General features: G+C 42.7%; 1 protein-coding gene across 2 annotated transcripts in view; it reads right to left on the bottom strand.

Annotated features, from left to right (window-relative positions):
- The window catches only part of LOC140551914 (suppressor of cytokine signaling 7-like), a 28,158-nt gene extending 16,360 nt beyond the window's left edge, over positions 1–11,798 (bottom strand). Inside the window, exons 1-4 of one of the 2 annotated variants that reach the window (XM_072675712.1) lie at positions 10,470–11,798; positions 7,472–7,781; positions 6,421–6,473; positions 2,030–2,131 (exon numbers count right to left, since the gene is read on the bottom strand). In XM_072675712.1, the coding sequence (XP_072531813.1) occupies positions 2,030–2,131; positions 6,421–6,473; positions 7,472–7,781; positions 10,470–11,412 (1,408 nt within the window). In that variant the 5' untranslated portion in view covers positions 11,413–11,798. The remainder of the gene's footprint in view (positions 1–2,029; positions 2,132–6,420; positions 6,474–7,471; positions 7,782–10,469) is intronic. The other variant, XM_072675713.1, reaches the window with a different exon arrangement.
- Positions 11,799–18,459: the final 6,661 nt, after the last annotated feature.

The raw sequence follows: 18,459 nt of genomic DNA on the forward strand, positions 1-18,459 counted from the left end.
TTCTTGTAGGAGGTGGTGATACAGCCCGTCAGAATACTCTCCACAGTGCAGGTGAAGAACGTCCAGAGTATGCAGCCGTCTGGCACCCGTGTGGTGTGTTCTGTCCATGTAAGTTCCACAATAATAATTATTTGGATTACCAGAGCTGTGTCTGGCTGTGCAGTCATAGGTGTACAGGGAGTACCGGAGCAGGGGCTGAGCACACATCCCTGGGGGGCTCCGGTCTTGAGGGTCAGTAAGGAGGACGTGATGCTGCCCATCTTTACCACCTGCTGTCGTCCCATCAAGAAGTTCAGGATCCAGCTGCACAGAGAGCTGTTCAGACTCCCGGAGCTTGGTGTCAAGCCTTCTGGATTTATACACCAGCTGCTGTCTGAGGAAGTCAAGGAGGATTATGAAGGACTCCACCAACCCAAGCCACTACCTGTTCTCACAGCTGCCCAGCGGCAGGAGGTACAGAAGCTTGAAGACCAGAACCAGCCGGTTCAGAGACTGCTTCTACCCTCAAGCAATTAGGCTGCTGAACAGACAATAGCACAGCGGACCGGTCCGCAGTATCATCACACCTCCAACCCCATACAAACACACTCTGCACCCTGCACTTACTACTGGAACACCTATGCTCAGTCAAACTGCACCCACAAAGGCTTCTCCCCACCCTCGCTACACTTGTATTCACACCTATCCAGTGTTTTGTTTGTAAATGAATGGAAATATATAACCTGTACATTTAAATTGCTTTAAACCAGTGCAATATTGTAAATAGAGAGTATATATAGTGTGTATACAGTGTGTGTGTGTGTATATAATGTGTGTGTGTATATATATATATATATATATATATATATATATATATATATATATATATATATATACATACAGTGTTAATACGTTCATGTTCTTTTTTACACTACATAAACGTCATATGATTCGGTGGGGTGGATGAAGCACTTTCTACACACTCTCTCTGAGGCCAGTTATGGTCTCAGGGTGATTTAAATTTTCAAATTTAACAAAAAAAAAAAAAGAAAAATTGCAAAGAAATGGAGATAAATGGTCACACACTCCCATGGACCCCCAGCCCGCTATTGTATCCTCTGCCACGCTATTAACTATTGCACTTTTAGCTTCTGTTAGTATCTGTTAGCCTGAATTAAACTTTCCCAGGTTGGTCAGTATTAACTTAACAGAGATATCACCATGTTAGCCATGTTAGCACTGCCATAGCTATTTTGTATGCAAGGCTAAAGCTGGTTTCTTAAATTAATAGCATTGCTGCCCGGAAATCGAGGGATGCTTATTGCCAATTAGGTGACTGCAGCTAAACCAGTACCAGACCTGCACTAACCAGCTTAAAATATCTGTTGGTCTAAGTCATTTGATCAGATCAGGTCTTAATCAAAACGTAAGCATGACTCAATGGCCAAAATTGCTGACCAAGCAAAACAGAACAATAAAAAAAATACCAGGAAACACCAATCACTGTAGAAAACACGGACACCAGGGTTCTATTCCCTTCTGTTCTACAGAAAAGTAGCCAAAACTGTCCGCCATGCTCTTGATTCTGTTACGTCAGCTAACGAACAACCAAGCTCAACATGTTAAGCATGAAGAAAACAACAAATAGGAGTAAGTAAAAAAAGTCAACGTGTGAAAAAAAGTGTACAAAGTAACGCAGTAAAAAGGAACTTGATCTCACAGCTGCTTTCATTTGCAGAGCCAAGCGAAAATGCAAAGATACGGGTGATGTATGAACAAGGTACAGAAAAATGAATAACGGCGAAAACAGGGAACGTGTGACGCATGGCCGGTTTAATTCTCATGTGGTTAACTGGAAATTCTTAAACTAACCGGAAATCTACACAAAAAAAAATACAGCAGGAGGGAGAACTGAGAAGCGGAAGAGAAACCAGGACAGAGACAGAGGCAGAGTGAGAGAGACTGAGAGAGAGAGAGAGAAAGAAAGAGCATAACAAAGAGGAGAAAGAAGGAAAAAAGGGACAGGGGAAGAGGACGGGAAGGAAAGTACCCAGCAGGCTGAGGCTTCTCCTGGGAGGAGGAGGAGGAGTAGGAGGATGAAGAGAGTTCACCCTGCGAGAAATATCCACATCAACCAGCGACACAGTCTCACCTATAGCCCAGAGACACACAGGGAGAGAGAGAGACAGGTGAGGAAAGGTACAGCCAGTCCCAAAGTCCAGCAGGTTTTTAAAAAGTGACGTGACATTTCTAAACTCGTACTTGTTAGGGAAGTGTGTGGATATGTGGATCCTTATCTCAATTCAATGCTTTTGACAGAATGACATCAAAAACTCTCCCCCCTATTTAGTCCTTTCCAGTCCCCCTCAGCAGTTAAAACCCCATCACAAGATGCTACCAGCACTAGGAGGGTGAAGGCAACACCACTGGAGCTCACTGTGCTTAAAGGAGAGCGCTAACTGCTAATTCTGTTGACTGATGGGGAAAGAAAGAGAAAGGGGAGAGGGAGGGCCATCCTACACACCCAAAGAGAGCAAGGGCCAGTTTTGCACTCTAAGACTCCCAGGCACAAATGGCTGTGGCATCACTAGGGATCAGACTTGCGATCCGATGACGGAGCCAAGAGTTGCGCATGAGATCAGTGTCAGCACCTTTTGCTTAGTCTGGAATCTGTTGCGGTGACGCTAATGTCCTGGGGTTTTGTGATGTTCTCACCAACACAGTACTGCGCAAAAGTCACAGGCAGCTAAGCACTGTTCCCAGCGGTAATCGGTTCCCAGAATGGTTTCTGGGGGGCTGCTGGGCAGTTGCTCACTGTAGGGTGTTACAATGAGGCTGCTGCTAGGTGGTTACAGTTGTATTCCACATGGTGGCTAGCGTGTAGGGCTGGGCGATATGGTAAAAATACTATATCACAATATTTTTACATTTACTTTTTACATTTAAATACACAATATTTATCTTGATACTTGGAATCACATACTAAAAACATTAGTAGTGACACATTCTTATAAACTACTATTCAGAATACAGTGATTTATACCCAACATCAGCTGCCCCTCATCCAATTAAACCAGTCTAATCACACTGTTATTAATGAAACCTGCAGCCAATCAGTGTTTATTAGTGCTAAGAAAAGCTTATTGTTATCACAATACAATAAAATATCGTCATATTGTTGTAATAAGTATTACCATAACAGTGACAGAAAGGGGGGCGGCAATAATTTTAAGGTTTCTTAATGGAAAGCATACATCCGAATAAGAAGCTGCTTACAAATCTGCCGCTGCCAGTCCAACTGAACATTGCAGAAGTGATTCAGACTCAATATCTCAAAAACTACGGGAACAGCTAGCAGACAAATAAGTCCTTTTGCATGGAAATTGTTGAACAGTTGGGCGAGCATCACATTAGACACTCTCTCTACCACTATTAAGCTGGCCGTTTTGAAGCTTTTAGGAAACTGGGGCTGGACAAACTGCTTCCTAAAGAGAAATGTCTCATGAACCTGAACCTTTTACACAGTACTGTCTTTGATACAGCCGAAGAGCCCCAGAAGAGAGCCTTTCTGCTCATGCTTTCATTTGCAAGGTGGCTTTAGGAGGCGCAGGCTTGGAACTTAAAACCAGAGAGGAAGATATGCGCCACACAACTTTGCTTTGGTCACCTGTTATTACACATCGCCTCTGTCCTAGAAAAGCCATGTATCTCCATTTTTGCTATTTTTTAGTTTTTGACATAATATTACATTGAGTCAGTCTCGCATGACAAATGGACCAATAGAAATGCTTCAAAATGAACAACCCGGAATAAAATCTGTTTACACTGACTTCCGTAGGTTTTTCCCTGCTCCTGTAAAGCAGACATTTTAAAGATACAGGGTTTCTGAAGTTAGCAACGATATGCAGTGAATGTGAACCTATTCTGGAATCATCTTTGGGCTCTAGACACCCAAACAGCATCACACTACAGCCTCTCCAACCTTCCTCTCTATGTATGTAATTGGTTTGGTCTGGTGTAGCGGCGATCTGTCCTTCTGCACTAGAGCTCTGGAACGCATTTCACATTAGAGATCATTTAGACACCAAGTTTAACCAGCTTTAACCTGCAACTAAAAACATATTGTATTAAACAAATGTTGCATTAAAAATATTGCATTAACCATTTAGGAATTGTACACTGTCCCTCCATTTTAAACAGATCAAAAGTAACTGGACAAACTAACAAAATGAATAATGTAAATAAATGTAAGTATTTTTTTAAATACTTGAATGCCATTTTTTATATTTTGCTGTCAGTGTCTGCCTGAAGTCTGAAACCCGTTGACATTATGAAATGCTGAGCTTCCACTGTTGAAATTCTGTGCCAGGCCTTGTTCTTGTTTGTGGGCCGTTCTGTCATTAGTGTTGTCTTCAGTAAGTAAAGAGTTGCACAGTCAGGTTGAGGTCAGGTTGCCAAATCAACTATTTAAGATCAATCCATATTTTTGTCTTAAGAAGTGCTTAGGTTGCTTCTGCGATATGTTTTGGGTCATTGTCCATCTGCACTGTGATGTGTCATTATATACGTTTCACAACATTTGTCTGAATCTGAGCAGAAAGAGCTCCTCATCCTGCAACTTCAATCAGTCATATCATTAATAAACACCAGTGACCCTGTTCTGCTATACATGCCACAACACTGCCTCCATCATGTTTGACAGATAATGTGGTATGCTTTGGATCATTAACTCTTTCTTTGCTTCTCATTACTCAATTTCTTTTGTTTCATCTGTCTGAAGAATCCTTTTTCCAGACCTGGGCAGGTTTTCTTTTTTTTCTATCAGTCTAGTATGATCTTTCTATTCATGAGTGTTACCAGTTGTTTGATCATCTTGAAGTAAATTCTCTGTATTTAAATTTTTGATTGTGGTTCTTTCTTCTTCAAGACATCTGTGTTCATCTACTTTAGCTGTCTTCTGTGGTCTTCCAGGTCTTTTGGTGTATCTAAGCTAGACGGTGCATTTCTTCTATTTTTCTTCTATTTTTCACCACTCCTTTCAGCTATCGCTCCAATGGGTTTGTTTGTTCGTTCCTTCAGTCTAATGATGGCCTCCTTCACTTTCATGATGACCGTTTGAAGTTTCCATGAGTAGCTACCAGATGCAAACTGTTATGAAATAACCACTTATCAGTTTGCCCAACTACTTTTAAGCCCGCAAAATGGAGGGACTATGTAAGACATGGATAAAAAGCTTTTGAAAATTTTGAAAGCTTAATTTTTCAATCCATTTTGATAATGCTACTCAGGTCAAGTTTGTATAGCAAAAATACTGCATTTTCTGTAAAAATAAATGTATGCATAAGCCATTCTCACTATTACAATTTGCTTAATCACTTTAAATGTACAGTACATTTAGTTTAGGCTATTATGATGGCTTTTTATGCCCACATAATTACCTCACATTAATATCAAAATATTTGAAATATTTCAAATTTCAAAACATAGATTTTCTTTTCTTTTCTAATTTCCTCAAACCAAGTCCCTTATGATCAGTTCCTGCCCTAGACCGCCCACAGGTCTTACAAGGCAGCCTTTCTTTAAGCTGCACTCTGAGCAAAAATGCTTCTATTTAGTACTCAAAAATGGCTTACTGTAAATGTGTTTAGGGAAATGAGTCTTTGTTAGCAGCATTAGCCTAGCGACTGCACCGGAGGTCCACGATCAGCCATGTTCATGTTGATTTTTTACCGTCAGAAAAAAACGAGTTAACCAGGTTGTGTTTGTTAGAATTAGGGAAGCTAAGACTCAGTAAAGAACTCTGTCTAGATTAACTGTGCGTCATGAGACAGACCCCTGCTATCCAAACTCAACACTGCTGACCAGGGCAAAAATGAAGGTCAGTGTAAACACAGGTGCCTGAGAAACCCTTAGAGAGATAAGCTTTAATCCCACACTTTTTATTTGAACGTAAGATTGTCTTTCAGTGTAAAATGTGTAAGCAGGAGTTAAACACAATTATGATTTTCCCATCATTTTTCCCGTAATCCCGTAAAATGAGCATTTTTTGTCTAATTATTTTCTGCCGATTTTAACAGTTTTTGTTTAATTGATTTTTTTGTTCATTTTGATAGTTGTTTTGATTGACTCTTCTCTGTTGATTTTTATTGGTTTTGTTTAATTGCCTTTTCTGCTGATTTTAACAGTTTTTGTCTAATTGATTCTTTTTTGTTGATTTTTATAGTTTAGTCTAATTGATTTGTTTCTGCTGATTTTGAAATTTTTTGTTTAATTGATTGTTTTTGTTGATTTTGACAGTTTTTGTCTAATTGATTCATGGATTTTGATCTGCTGATCTGTCCTTCGTTTTTTACAGCTTCAGAGAGAAACCAAACAGGCTTCACATTAAGAAACCTGCACACACAAGAAGCACAAACACACACAAGCAGCTGTTTCTCTTACCTGTGAAGGGAACAGGAGAGTAGGCACTTCGAGGCCTGGACAGCTGAGGCCTGCTGCAACAGGAAATGAAAAAGAGAGATGAATGAACAAATACAACAACATTAACGGACAATGTTTGCACAAAGTCTGACACAATATAAATCTCTGTTATCTATAAATCTGGACTTAAGGACACCCTGCTGCTATGTAGCGAACAAAAAGGGTTCTTCAAAAAGGGAATTATTTGAGCACCAGTGGTTATTTGAGTTGTCATGGTTCTTTGTAGAACCACCGCCATTTCTAAAGAACCAAAACTATGCTGAATCATTGTTAGTATTATGGGAATGTGTAACTTGTGTAAATTCCTGCAAAAGCAAAAATATATAGAGCACAATTCACACACATTAGTTGCTTACGTTTTACTTCATTTTACTTCTACTTTACTTCAACAGCATATTATACTCGGTCAACTATAAGAAATAGTTTAAAAAGCAGCTTCAGTAAAGGCATGGTTCTATCTTAAAACCGTGACAAAGAACAATTTGAATGCTTAGATGGTTCTTGATATTGATCTAATCTGTGGAAAATTGCAGAAAACGTTCTACTTATATTGTATACTATAAAGTTAGCACTTAATTAACATGGGTGACTAAGTTTCTATTACTTATTAGCCACATTAGCATCGTAGCATGAGTGCTAGCTGGTGGGAAATCAAAATCCATTAAAGAAACCAACTTCAGATGCCAAACATGTCTTGTATAATCAATTACATTACATTTTGTTATCGCTTTACAACTATAACGCAAGCCAAGCACCTAGATTACATGGCCTGATATCAGTTCTCTGTGCTGACACTGTGGGCAGGGCTAAATTGTGCTAGATGGCAAAGCAGCTACATGAAAAAGGGTTGTTTGCTGTTTTTGCAGCCTATTTTTTTTTTTTTTTTTTTTTTTACACATGGACTATATAAACTTGGTTATTGTTATACATGACATTTTATGACACCCTTTAATGTGACTTTAATTCAATCTGCTCAACGAGACTTTAAATAACCTAGAGAAGGTCCTCTTACCTGCCCGTGTCAGGGTCAGTGCTGCTAGAGCCCCACACGTCCACCAGGCTGCCCCCGGATGAGGTGGAGGAGGCGAGTGAGGGCCTCTTGTCGGCGGCATGGCCCACGCTGGAGCTGCTGCCTCCGCTGCCGCTGCTTTTGGTGCGAAACAGTTTGCTCAAACACACCTTCAGCGAACCTTTCCTCGACTTCCTCTGACCGCCTCTGTCCCTGTCCCTGCTGCAGGCCGCAAAGGTCAGGGGTGAACCCACGTGTTTGGGTGTGGGGGGACGGCTCAGAGGAGCCTGGACAGGAGCCGCTGCGTCCTGGACTGGAAACAAGAGTGGGCAAACACGTAACAATGTTTAGATACCAATAGATAAGCATTTTCACAATATTCATTATCATCTCTACACTCTGACCGAAAACGGGTTCTTTGACTCATACCTTGCCAAAACAATTGTCTTAACACAGACCTGCTGCCCTTTTAAAAAGAGCATAGGTCTTTTTAAAAGGTTGTAGATAGAACCATCAACAAGCGATTTTTCATTTATTTAAAGAACTCTACAACCCTTTGCAACCTTTAACCATGCAAAAAAACAGTTAAGCATTCAAATCTTCTCATGGTTCTATATTGAACCTACTGCTACTAGACAACCCCCCTTTTTTAAGGTTCTTGATAGAATCATTGGCATTTCCATCACCAAGAAGACCTATTTAAGCATTCGAATGTTTCATTGCCTTGGCTTGGTTCTTTCCAGAACCATAAGCCCTACTAAAGAAAACCTTACCTCACCTTGAAAACCCCCTTTAATAGAGTGCAGGGTTCTCAAGACACACTAAATCAAAAATGTTCTATATAGCTCTAAAACAGAGGTCTCTAACTTAGTGGAAAACTAAGTGGAACTTCTATGTGATATACAAACACTTTAGGCCCCTCAACAAGCCATAGGCCGTTTAAGGGGTTAACTGTATCACAAAACGGTTCCACTATTTTTAGTTAGCTATATAGAATCCCGTTTGTTTAGTGTATGTTGAGAACCGTAGGGTTCTTTAGTAAAGGCAGGGGTTCTGTATAGACCTGTGACGAACTCAAATAACAATTTGAATGATTAATCAGAATATTCAAATAAAGAACCACTGCCTTTACTAAGAGGCCTTGAAGAACCCTTCTTTAAGAGTGCAGGCTTAGGCTTAGTCTGGGTCTGAGAAACCAGTTCCAGATGTTTACTGTACACACACAAATATTCAGATTTCCACACACTGTAAATACACAAGTAATAAAGGCCAACAAACACACCGTTTTAAGAATATAAGCGACGGCGTCAGTCGAGGGACTAATGAAATCTGGAATCCAGCGCTCCCTCACGTCTTCATAACTCATGACCTTTCACAGTCACTTTATCTGACCAGTTATTCTACGGCTGTTTTCCTGTCTGTTGTGGTAACCGGTGTCGACCAGAGGAGGATGGGTTCCCCTTTTGAGCCTTGGTTCCTCTCGCTCTGAGGGAGTTTTTTAACTTGTCACTGTTGCCACATGTTGTGTGCATGTATCATAAGTCTGACCAATATCACCATTTTCATAAATATTTGTACTGTAAAACTGAACTATGACAGAGTTTAGTGTACTACCACATTTAGCTTCAACCAAAAAGGCACCGATTATAAGGGCTTAATATTGTGAACGGTCTGATACTGGAAAACACATAGGACAGTGATATCGGCCACTGTCGTCATGCCGATGCATCAGTCGAGAAGCGACATGTGTTGCCGAATTAAATGAAGCTTTTCTGTCAGCGTTCGTTTAGTCAGTAGGGCCCTGCTGACTGGAAAAAGGCTTCGAGTTAGAGAAGGACTTAGCTTTATACTATATTGTCCATCACCGCGGCCAATCGCACAGCTCTTTACTAACTCTTATAAATACTCATCCACATAAAAACATGTTCCCTGGTCTGAGAGAGCTTGGAAACAACAACAGCCAGTGTGTAGTAACTGCATACATCAGGGGTTCTGTTTGCAACTGTTTGCAGCCAGGGACCTCTTCCGGTGTGACTGCCATAGATTTCTATATATATCTACAATCAAACTAGGGCTGGGCAGTTCATCAAAAATGAACCAGTACCAACATTCATAACCTCTAAACAACAATATCTTGCCTGATTTTTTTATGTTTTTTTTGGTCAATACTTTCCCTACTGTATGTGCTGTCCCATTAAAAAACATACTACTGCATGTGTGGGTGTGTGTCACGTGCCCCGTCCAATCTCTGCCATGGAAGCAACATGGAGGAGAACTTAAACACTGAGCAGACTGAGCAACAGCTTGTACCATAGAAAAATGCGGTGTCCATCGCTCCTTAAAATGATCGTATATTTATTGCTATTGAGGTAAAAATTTAATGAATCGCGATACTGATATGAGGTCGTATCACCCAAATCGACCGGTTCAGATGTTCTCCTTCTCAAACATTTTTTTTCCCTAAAGGTTATTCTTTGCTAGAACCTTGATCTGATGTCACTCTTCTCTCTAAAATCAGACTTAATATCGTTGACACTTCAGTTGGGTTTAGCTGATTTAGCGAGTGATGAGTGTGTTTCGTTTGGCTCATATCAAAGTCCAATTAACCCACGGACCCCCACAGAACCTTTGGCGCACACTGCACAGAACCATGTAGCTGGAAGTGCAAAATGCTACTATCATATTTCCATCCCTTATCTTTTACTAAACGGTTTCATTTCCTCTACAAAAACATTTATAGAAACACTGCCTTTGGTGAAGAACCCTTGAAGAACCCCCTTTCCAAGAGTGTACACTCTCAAAAGCACAAACGGTTCTTCGTCACATAGCACTAGTGGAACTGTTTTTGGTGCTATACTCAAAAGATACTATAAAAAGCATCAAGAGGTTTTCGGTCTACGTGAAGAACCACTTAACCAGGCAAAGAAACATTTAAGCATTCAAATGGTTCTTCAGGTTGTTGTGTACAGCCTTTTCTAAAGAACACACTGGACACCCCTACCTGGAGTCTGTGCTCCGGTTCCGTCAGGTTCTGCTGGAGGTGCCGGGTCGTAGCAGGCTTCCCGGGTCAGGCGGTGCACCTGGTTCATAAGTCCACTGAGGGAGCTGCTGGAGAAGTTCTGAGACGCCTGACCAGCGTCACCATCGCCCTGCCGGGATAACGCCTGAGCCGCAGAACCACCCTCCAATCCGTCCCTGGAGCTCACCGTGCCCGTCTTGCTCGTCTCCACATCCTGTGCCCCCAAACCCTCCAGGACTAGCAGAGCGTCGCTGGTCTCACTCGGGTCCTCTCCAGGCTGGGCTCCCAGGATGCTTTGGCAGGTGCACAGGGGAATGTCCGTGTCCTTCTGCAGGACGTCCCCCCTGCCCAGCTCCCCTAGCCGCCTGGCCAGGCTTAGGACGGGGTCCTGCAGGTCGGAGGCCACTGCAGCGGCGTTGGGTGGCTTGTGGTCGCTGGTGCCCAGGTGGTCTGCTAAGGGAGACCACTCTGGAGTATCCGAGATGAGGCGATGCCTCTGACAGAGGGTCTCGGAGACCTCCCTGGACACTTTTGTGAGACTGAAAACGGGACTCCACTCGAACCTGCGGGCTGGAGCGTCCACGCCGGAGCTCTGCTCGCCCACGTCTCCTGAACCGGGTTGCATGAGTCCTGCAGGTGCGCCCGAACCGGGGTCACCTGGACCCAGGAGGTCCTGCAGGACCATGAGCTGACCACCTGCTTCTGAACGGCCGTCTCGCTCGCGCTCCGAGCCGCCGAGGTCATGCTGGAGATGCTGGAGATGATGGTGATGATGATGGTGATGATGGTGATGCTGAAGATGATGATGATGAAGGTGCCCCGTCTTGCCCAACCCTGAACCCACCGGATCTTCTTCGTACTCCGTGGCGGAAACCAAACGCATCAGCACGAAATCGGGAGACGCGTCCCGCGCTCCGCTCATCATAAGCTATTATTATTATTATTATTATTATTGTTAATATCTGATTATTATTTATTTACATCAGCGACCGCAGCTCCCCGCTCCTCCCCCGGCGTGCAGCATCGCTCAGCGGTACGGCAGTGCCTCTCCACCGGGCTCCGGAGCCTCCAGCGCGGATGAAACCCCCCGAGGCTCCGCTGTAAAGCGCTTTGTCCTGTGTGTGCGTGCGCGATTTATTTATTTTTTTTAATTTTTTTTTATTCTATCATTTCCGTCAGAGCTGCGCGTGCGCGCGGGGCTCGAGCAGGGCGGCGGTGCGGCGCGCTCACTGGCTCTCTGTGGGTGGCGGAAGTGACACGCTCCGCATCCACACGTTCCAACAGTCGGAGTAAAGTGTGCACTGAGTGAGGGCCCTACTCGACCAACGGTCCCTTAAAGGGGAACTCCGCCCGGTTTTTCTGAATTCTGGCGAAAGTGGTTGAGATGTACACATTCAGAGGTGGTTTGGGTGCAAATTCGTTTAAATAAATCTGTGCCACATCTGGGGGGGAAAAAATCTTCTTTAGAGACTATTTCAACACACAACGCCCTGCATGTACCCCCTTGTAATGACACAAAATATATAAAATAAATAAATAAATAAATAAACATGAAAGGCATTAAACTCAAATTCAGACACCTAGTTCCACTGTCTTATCAATTTCATTATGCAGAATTTAGAAAAATAGGTGGAACTCTGGGAACCTGATCATTGTAGCAATTTGTTGATCTGGCCACTCCTAAAGGTTCAGCTACAGGGATTGTTTTTGCAAAATTGCATTTTAAATCCATTGAGGTGGTGGACAGAGGCAACAATGCGAAACTTGTGACTCTGTCCAAGTTGCACCTTACTATACTTATGCACCTGACATATATATATATATAAACCGTTCTGGCATCCTGACAAAATTAGAATCTTGTATATGTACTTGCAGGACCAGAACGCAACCCAAGCAGTACTTATTAATCAGAATGCAAGCCAAACTAGTGCTCACTAGCCAGAATGCCACCCAATCAGCCCTCAGTAATCAGAACACCAGCCAAATCAGCCCTCGGTAGCCAGAATGCCACCCAATCAGCACTCAGTAGTCAGAATGCCACCCAATCAGCATTCCGTAGCCAGAATGCCACCCAATCAGCATTCAGTAGCCAGAATGCCACCCAATCAGTACTCAGTAGCCAGAATGCCACCCAATCAGTACTCAGTAGCCAGAAAGTCATCCAATCAGCACTCAGTAGCCAGAATGCCATCCAATCAGCACTCAGTAGCCAGAATGCCATCCAAATCAGTACTTAGTAGTCAGAACGCCAGACTCAGTATGAGTACTCAGTAAGTGTAACAGGAATATCCTGGTACTTTTTCAGCGATGTTCTGTTGTAAAATGTTCTCGTACCCTCCTAAATAAAAGTCCTTAAATAAAAGAACCTTTAAACAGTCCTTGCTGTGTATTTCAGTTCAGGAGCCAGCATGCGTGTACACAAACACTGGGGTAAAAGGACACAACAGCCCGCAGTCTGTACAGTGCAATAGCGAGTTAAAGTGCAGAACTGCGCCATCTGCTGGCGTCATTCAGAAGAGACAACAAGCACTGATGCTTCAATGAGCCCCTAGTGAAGGCAAGGGTTCTGCATCTAAATGTGCACAACGTTCATTAAAAACGGGTTAATTAAAGATTAATGGTTCTCTATGACAGAAGACCAACTGTTGTAGAAGGTTCTTTAACTCCTTATGTTAGCCCACGTTTCAGTTCTTCACTCTCATAAATATACAACTGTCATAATTAACTTTTTAAGGATTTAAAAGTGTTATTGACCCTAAAATAGAACCCTGTGGAACTCCACAAAATATGCTAAACTGAAAAATTTGCACTTAACTCCTGGCAGCACCCCTGTATAATGTATAATGACAAAGTTAAATTATATTAAGTAATTTATCATAGTATCTGCAGTAGGATTAATTAACTTAATAACACAAAATGTTTCACTACAGTGTAAAAACTGTAAAAAAAAATAAATAAATAAATAAAATGACAAATTTTCTTCAACAGTATTATCCTGTTGCCATTAATTAATTATTTCAGCCAATTTTAGCAGCATTTATTTCTATTATTCTGGAGCAATGTGGAATGGAGCTGGTGGCAATTCCTTGTGTTCTTTGTTTTCAATCAAGGACTACAGGCCAGTGGCATTGACGTCACACACCATGAAGACCATGGAGAGGCTAGTCTTGGAGCAACCACTTCTGGAACCCCTCCAGTTCGCCTATGACCTCAGAATGTTTGCCTATAGCACTGTGTCGGACAGAGTGGTCAGCCACATTGGAGCCCCGCATAGAACCGTTCTCTCTTTCTTCCTCGTCACCCTCTACACCACAGAGTTCAGCTACTGCACAGAGACGAGTACAGGGCGATGGTGAAGGTCTTTGTCGCATGGCGTGAGCTGTGACAAAGACAAAAAAACTGGCTTTGGACCTGAGAAGGGACAAGGCACCACTTGTCTGCCTTGTCCCTTCTCAGGTCCAAAGTCCATCGGGGTGGGGGGGGGTCACTATGGAGAACTACAAATATCTGGGAGTTTACATTGAAAATAAACTAGACTGGGCTAAGAACACTGGCTCTCTATTTTCTGAGACGCCTGAGGTCATCTGACTATGCTCAGGATCTTCTATGAGTCTGTGGTGGCAAGTGCTATCCTCTATGCTGTTGCATGCTGGGGCAGAAGGCTGAGGGTGGCAGATGCCAACAGACTCAACAAACTGATCCGCAAGGCCGCAAGGTTAAACGAGATGCTTAAAAGCTGCACCCCTGAGCTGAACTCCAGAGGGCTGTGCTCAAACTATTCAACCTCATCCTAAGTTCAGGCTGTTTTCCTGACAGGTGTTTGATATTATTTGGCATGAGGGGCTGTACTACACACTCCTCCTGGAGTCGGGGGCAGAGTGGACAATATTATCAAATCAATGTATCCAGAAAACCAGAAAAAATGTGCTGTAAGAATTCTTCTCCCAAAAAAGAGGAAACAGGACTGCAGTCTGAGCCCCACACTGTTTAACATCTACATTAATGAGTTAACAGTCTACAGCCCCCGGACTCGCACTGCAAGATGGGGAAGTAAAGTTCTTGCTCTATGCAGATGTGGACCTGGACCTCCTTGAGCAGTACCGTCAAAACTGGGCCCTGGCTGTAAACCCATATTATGGTCTTTCAGAAAAGCCCAGATGTCAGTGACATAGGTACCAGTTCAGCTTGGGTAGCACTGTTCTGGAACACACACTCCAGTACACTTAACTCAGCCTAACCCTCACTGCTTCAGGTAGCTTCAGCACTGCAGTGAACGCACTAAAAGAGAAAGCCTGAAAAGCTCGGTACACAATCTGGAAGAGGTTTCACAACATTGCTATTCCCATCTCAGTCTGGTGTAAGCTATTTGATAGTGTGATCCAGCCCATTGCGCTGTATGGGAATGAGGTCTGGGGTCCACTCAGTGAGCACAGCTACACTAAATGGGACAAACAGCCAACAGAAGCCTTGCAGGCAGAATTCTGTAAAATGATTCTTAAAGCCAGAAGAAAAACTCCAACCAACGCATGCAGGGCAGAATTAGGCCGAATCCCTCTGATTATAAACGTCCAAAAAAGATCCCTACATTTCTGGAAGCACTCTCTGACCCCCAGACAGGTCAGCACAGCGTGGCCCAACAGCTCTGTCTAAACACCAGTCAGTTCTTCACACCCAGGCTCAGAGTAAACTAGAATGCTTCTGGATGATAAAAAAACAAAAACAAAAAACAGACAGACTGACTGGAACAGTATCTCCTGACCATCAGAGATCCACAGCAGAGACAGATCCTGACCAAGTACCAGCTCAGTGACCACAGCCTGGCTATAGAGACGGGCAGGTATAAGCGCTCCTGGCTGTCTAGAGAGAGTTGAACGTGTGGTCAGTGTGAGAGTGGGGAGGTGGAGATCGAGCTGCACTTCCTTCTCTACTGCCCAAAATTCAGCACAGTATGAGATCGTTTTACACACAGGTTTAAACAGCTGATCTCAAACTACCAAACACTTCAGGAACTGGAAACATTAGGGCTAATTCTGGGCCAGTATATATCAGCGTGTGAGACAGTGGGTAACACCTACTTTAACAGTACTGTTCACCTTAACAGTAATTACTGCAGCTCTTATTCTTACCATTTAATGAGTAGTATTGTGTGTACAAATATTAGTATTTATATATATATATATATATATATATATATATATATATATATATATATATATATATATATATATATATAAAGTATATGTACATATTTTATATGTATCCTTTATTTGAATTATTGCTTTATTCACTACCATTGACACTTATTCTGTAATTATTGTTACTTTTATTGTACTGTCATTTTGTTGTTATTATTGTTATTTTTGTAATTGCCAAAGGCAATGTTGTTGTTACTACAGTCCTGCCAATAAAGCTTCCTTGTATCTCGTCACTATCCAGTTTATTATTAGTCTATTATTAGTTAATTTAGAGCCGGCGGAGAAGAAACGGCCTGCTTTTTGAGTTTTCAGAGCTGGGCCGACTATGAGAGGTCAGTGTAGCTAGAGTGTGTGGACACAGAAGTTCACCTAAATTGAGACTGTGGCTTTAAAGTAAAGCTTAAAAGTTGACATTACACAAAATCCACAGTTACTTCAAGGCGTTTAGCCTAATGAGTAATAATTCTGATTATTACAACAACTATAATTAATTATTAAAACAATGAAGAATTATTTTGGGCAGGGACCTACAAAATACAGCAATGTTCAGTTCAATGTTCATGTTAGGGAGGGAGGTGAGGTGAAGCTGATTTTGAAGGGCCAGTACGCTGCTCTGTGGAGGTAACTTGGAGATTAGCATGCTGGACTCACCTACTACAATAATAAGACCCAGTTAGCACTACGCGGCAGAGTACTGTGCTGTGCTGCCGACACAACTGTAGATGATGACAACTCACATCTGAGAGACAGGAATCACATGGCTGCTGTTGGAGTGACAAAGCTAAAATTCCAGAGCCAGCTAGCTTAACTATAGTTGGCAGGTCTAAAATGCCACTCACACCACAGTACAGGCTCAGTTCCAGCTAAACGATGCTCAAATGATACAAGTTTAGAGGAAAAACTTAAAATCTGAAAGTATAATATGAGAGAGAGAGAGAGAAAGAGACTGTTAGTCGTAGTGGGTCGTACTCCTGGGTTTCCCCTATAGTCAGACAGTGTAATTCGCACTTTGAGCCAATCCTAAGAACCAGGCTGTACACATGCAGTTCTGGACAAGTGGAGAACTACAGGGCTGTCACTGAAAGTGAAAGCAGTATGCGTACTGTGTATGCCTGGATTTGTTTACAAACAAAAAGTGTGTTTATACGTACACATACAGCGTAAACACGGTAGTAACTAGTGTTAGTGCACTAACACTATAGCCCAGAGGTTGTGAGTTCAATTCCCGATCCATGCCGCGCATGTCCGAGAGAGCACAATTGCCCGTGCTCTCTCCCAGCAGGCGTATGTTAGCTGGTGTGGTGGAGCTGGGGACCACCACACCAGAATAAGGAAACATCAACTTCCACACGAGATATTTTCTCCACCATGCTAGTTTGTTATACGCTGTATGTCCAAATGTTTGTGGACACCCTTTCTAATGAAAGCATTCTACACATTCTGCACACATTGCAGCTTGACTAGTCCCTGTAGAGAAGTGCTGCCAATAGAATAGGACAGATAAACACAAACCTATTGGCCAGGTGTGGGCTAGAGGGGTATAAAGTCAACCTTTGGAAAGATGGTCCATCCAGTTTGGGATGAGTTGGGGATGAGCGCCATCAAATCCTCATAGCAATGCTCCTCCAAAATCTAGTTGAAAGTAGAGACAGAAGACACCTTTGTAAGTCACTCTGGATGAGAGTGTCTGCTAAATGCCTTAAATGTAAATGTAAGACAGAGTTACTCCACCTCCACCTCTTTTTAATACCCTTGATTAGGGAAGAAACAATGAATGCGCAGGTGTCCCAGGTCTAGATTGCAGCCGCTCTAAGTGGAAAGTTCTCAAACTTTACCTCAACCTACCCAAAATGATCTTGCATAAAAGCAATCAGAGCTGAAACTGAGTCAACGGGCAGAGCACGGCTTAAAATCCGACACCTGGCAACCCCTTAAACATGCTTTTAACCCTAGAAGACTGCAGGACTGAGGACAACTTCTGACAGCAGTCACTATTTTAATCAGTACCACTCTACCCCATTCATCAATGACCACTTTAGGACAACCACTGACCAGATGTGATATAAGTGTGAACAAATCAGGCCTTGTCTGGATATATCTGGGTAAGGGGCACATTTTCAATCGAGCAGCGACACAGACATGCATAAAAACACATGGGCAACAGTGCTGTGCTGACACACACTACTGCTGTGCTGGGAACTGACCAACACCCCAGCATTATCTGTCCACTGCCTGATAAACAGCAGGGAAAAAAAGGGGCTACAGTCTGAAACTGGACACCTATGGGGTAGCAGTTTGTAATGAAGTGGACAGTGAGCGCAAGCACCTGAACAGCAAAGCATACGTTAGCTTCAAGTAGGTCTGTAACGGTGGACGTGACATCAAAACTACCATATAATAAAACAGACATAGTTCATTTAATGATAACTAGCCAATGCTCAGCCCCAACACCTATCCATCATCACTGCTACTCACTTCCTAACAAATTTCTAAGACTTCTAGACAACAGGGGACATTTGTCCCTGCTTGCACCAACTACCACCTTCACCTTGAGTGCACATCTTTCAGCTGTAGCTGCATTACTGTTCTTACATTTCCAGATACTCAAATCAGGATTTATATACACACGTATAATGCAGCTTAATTTCACTGCAGTCTAATGTTAATCGCCAAAGTACATTTTAAAAGTCTCTTTGAAAAGGTAAATGATCACAACAGCAATAACACCACATCATCCACCCCTACATCAGCCTGCATTAAAAATGCAACACAACAGG

Source organism: Salminus brasiliensis, chromosome 3 (assembly GCF_030463535.1).
Source record: "Salminus brasiliensis chromosome 3, fSalBra1.hap2, whole genome shotgun sequence".
NCBI classification, from domain to species: domain Eukaryota; kingdom Metazoa; phylum Chordata; class Actinopteri; order Characiformes; family Bryconidae; genus Salminus; species Salminus brasiliensis.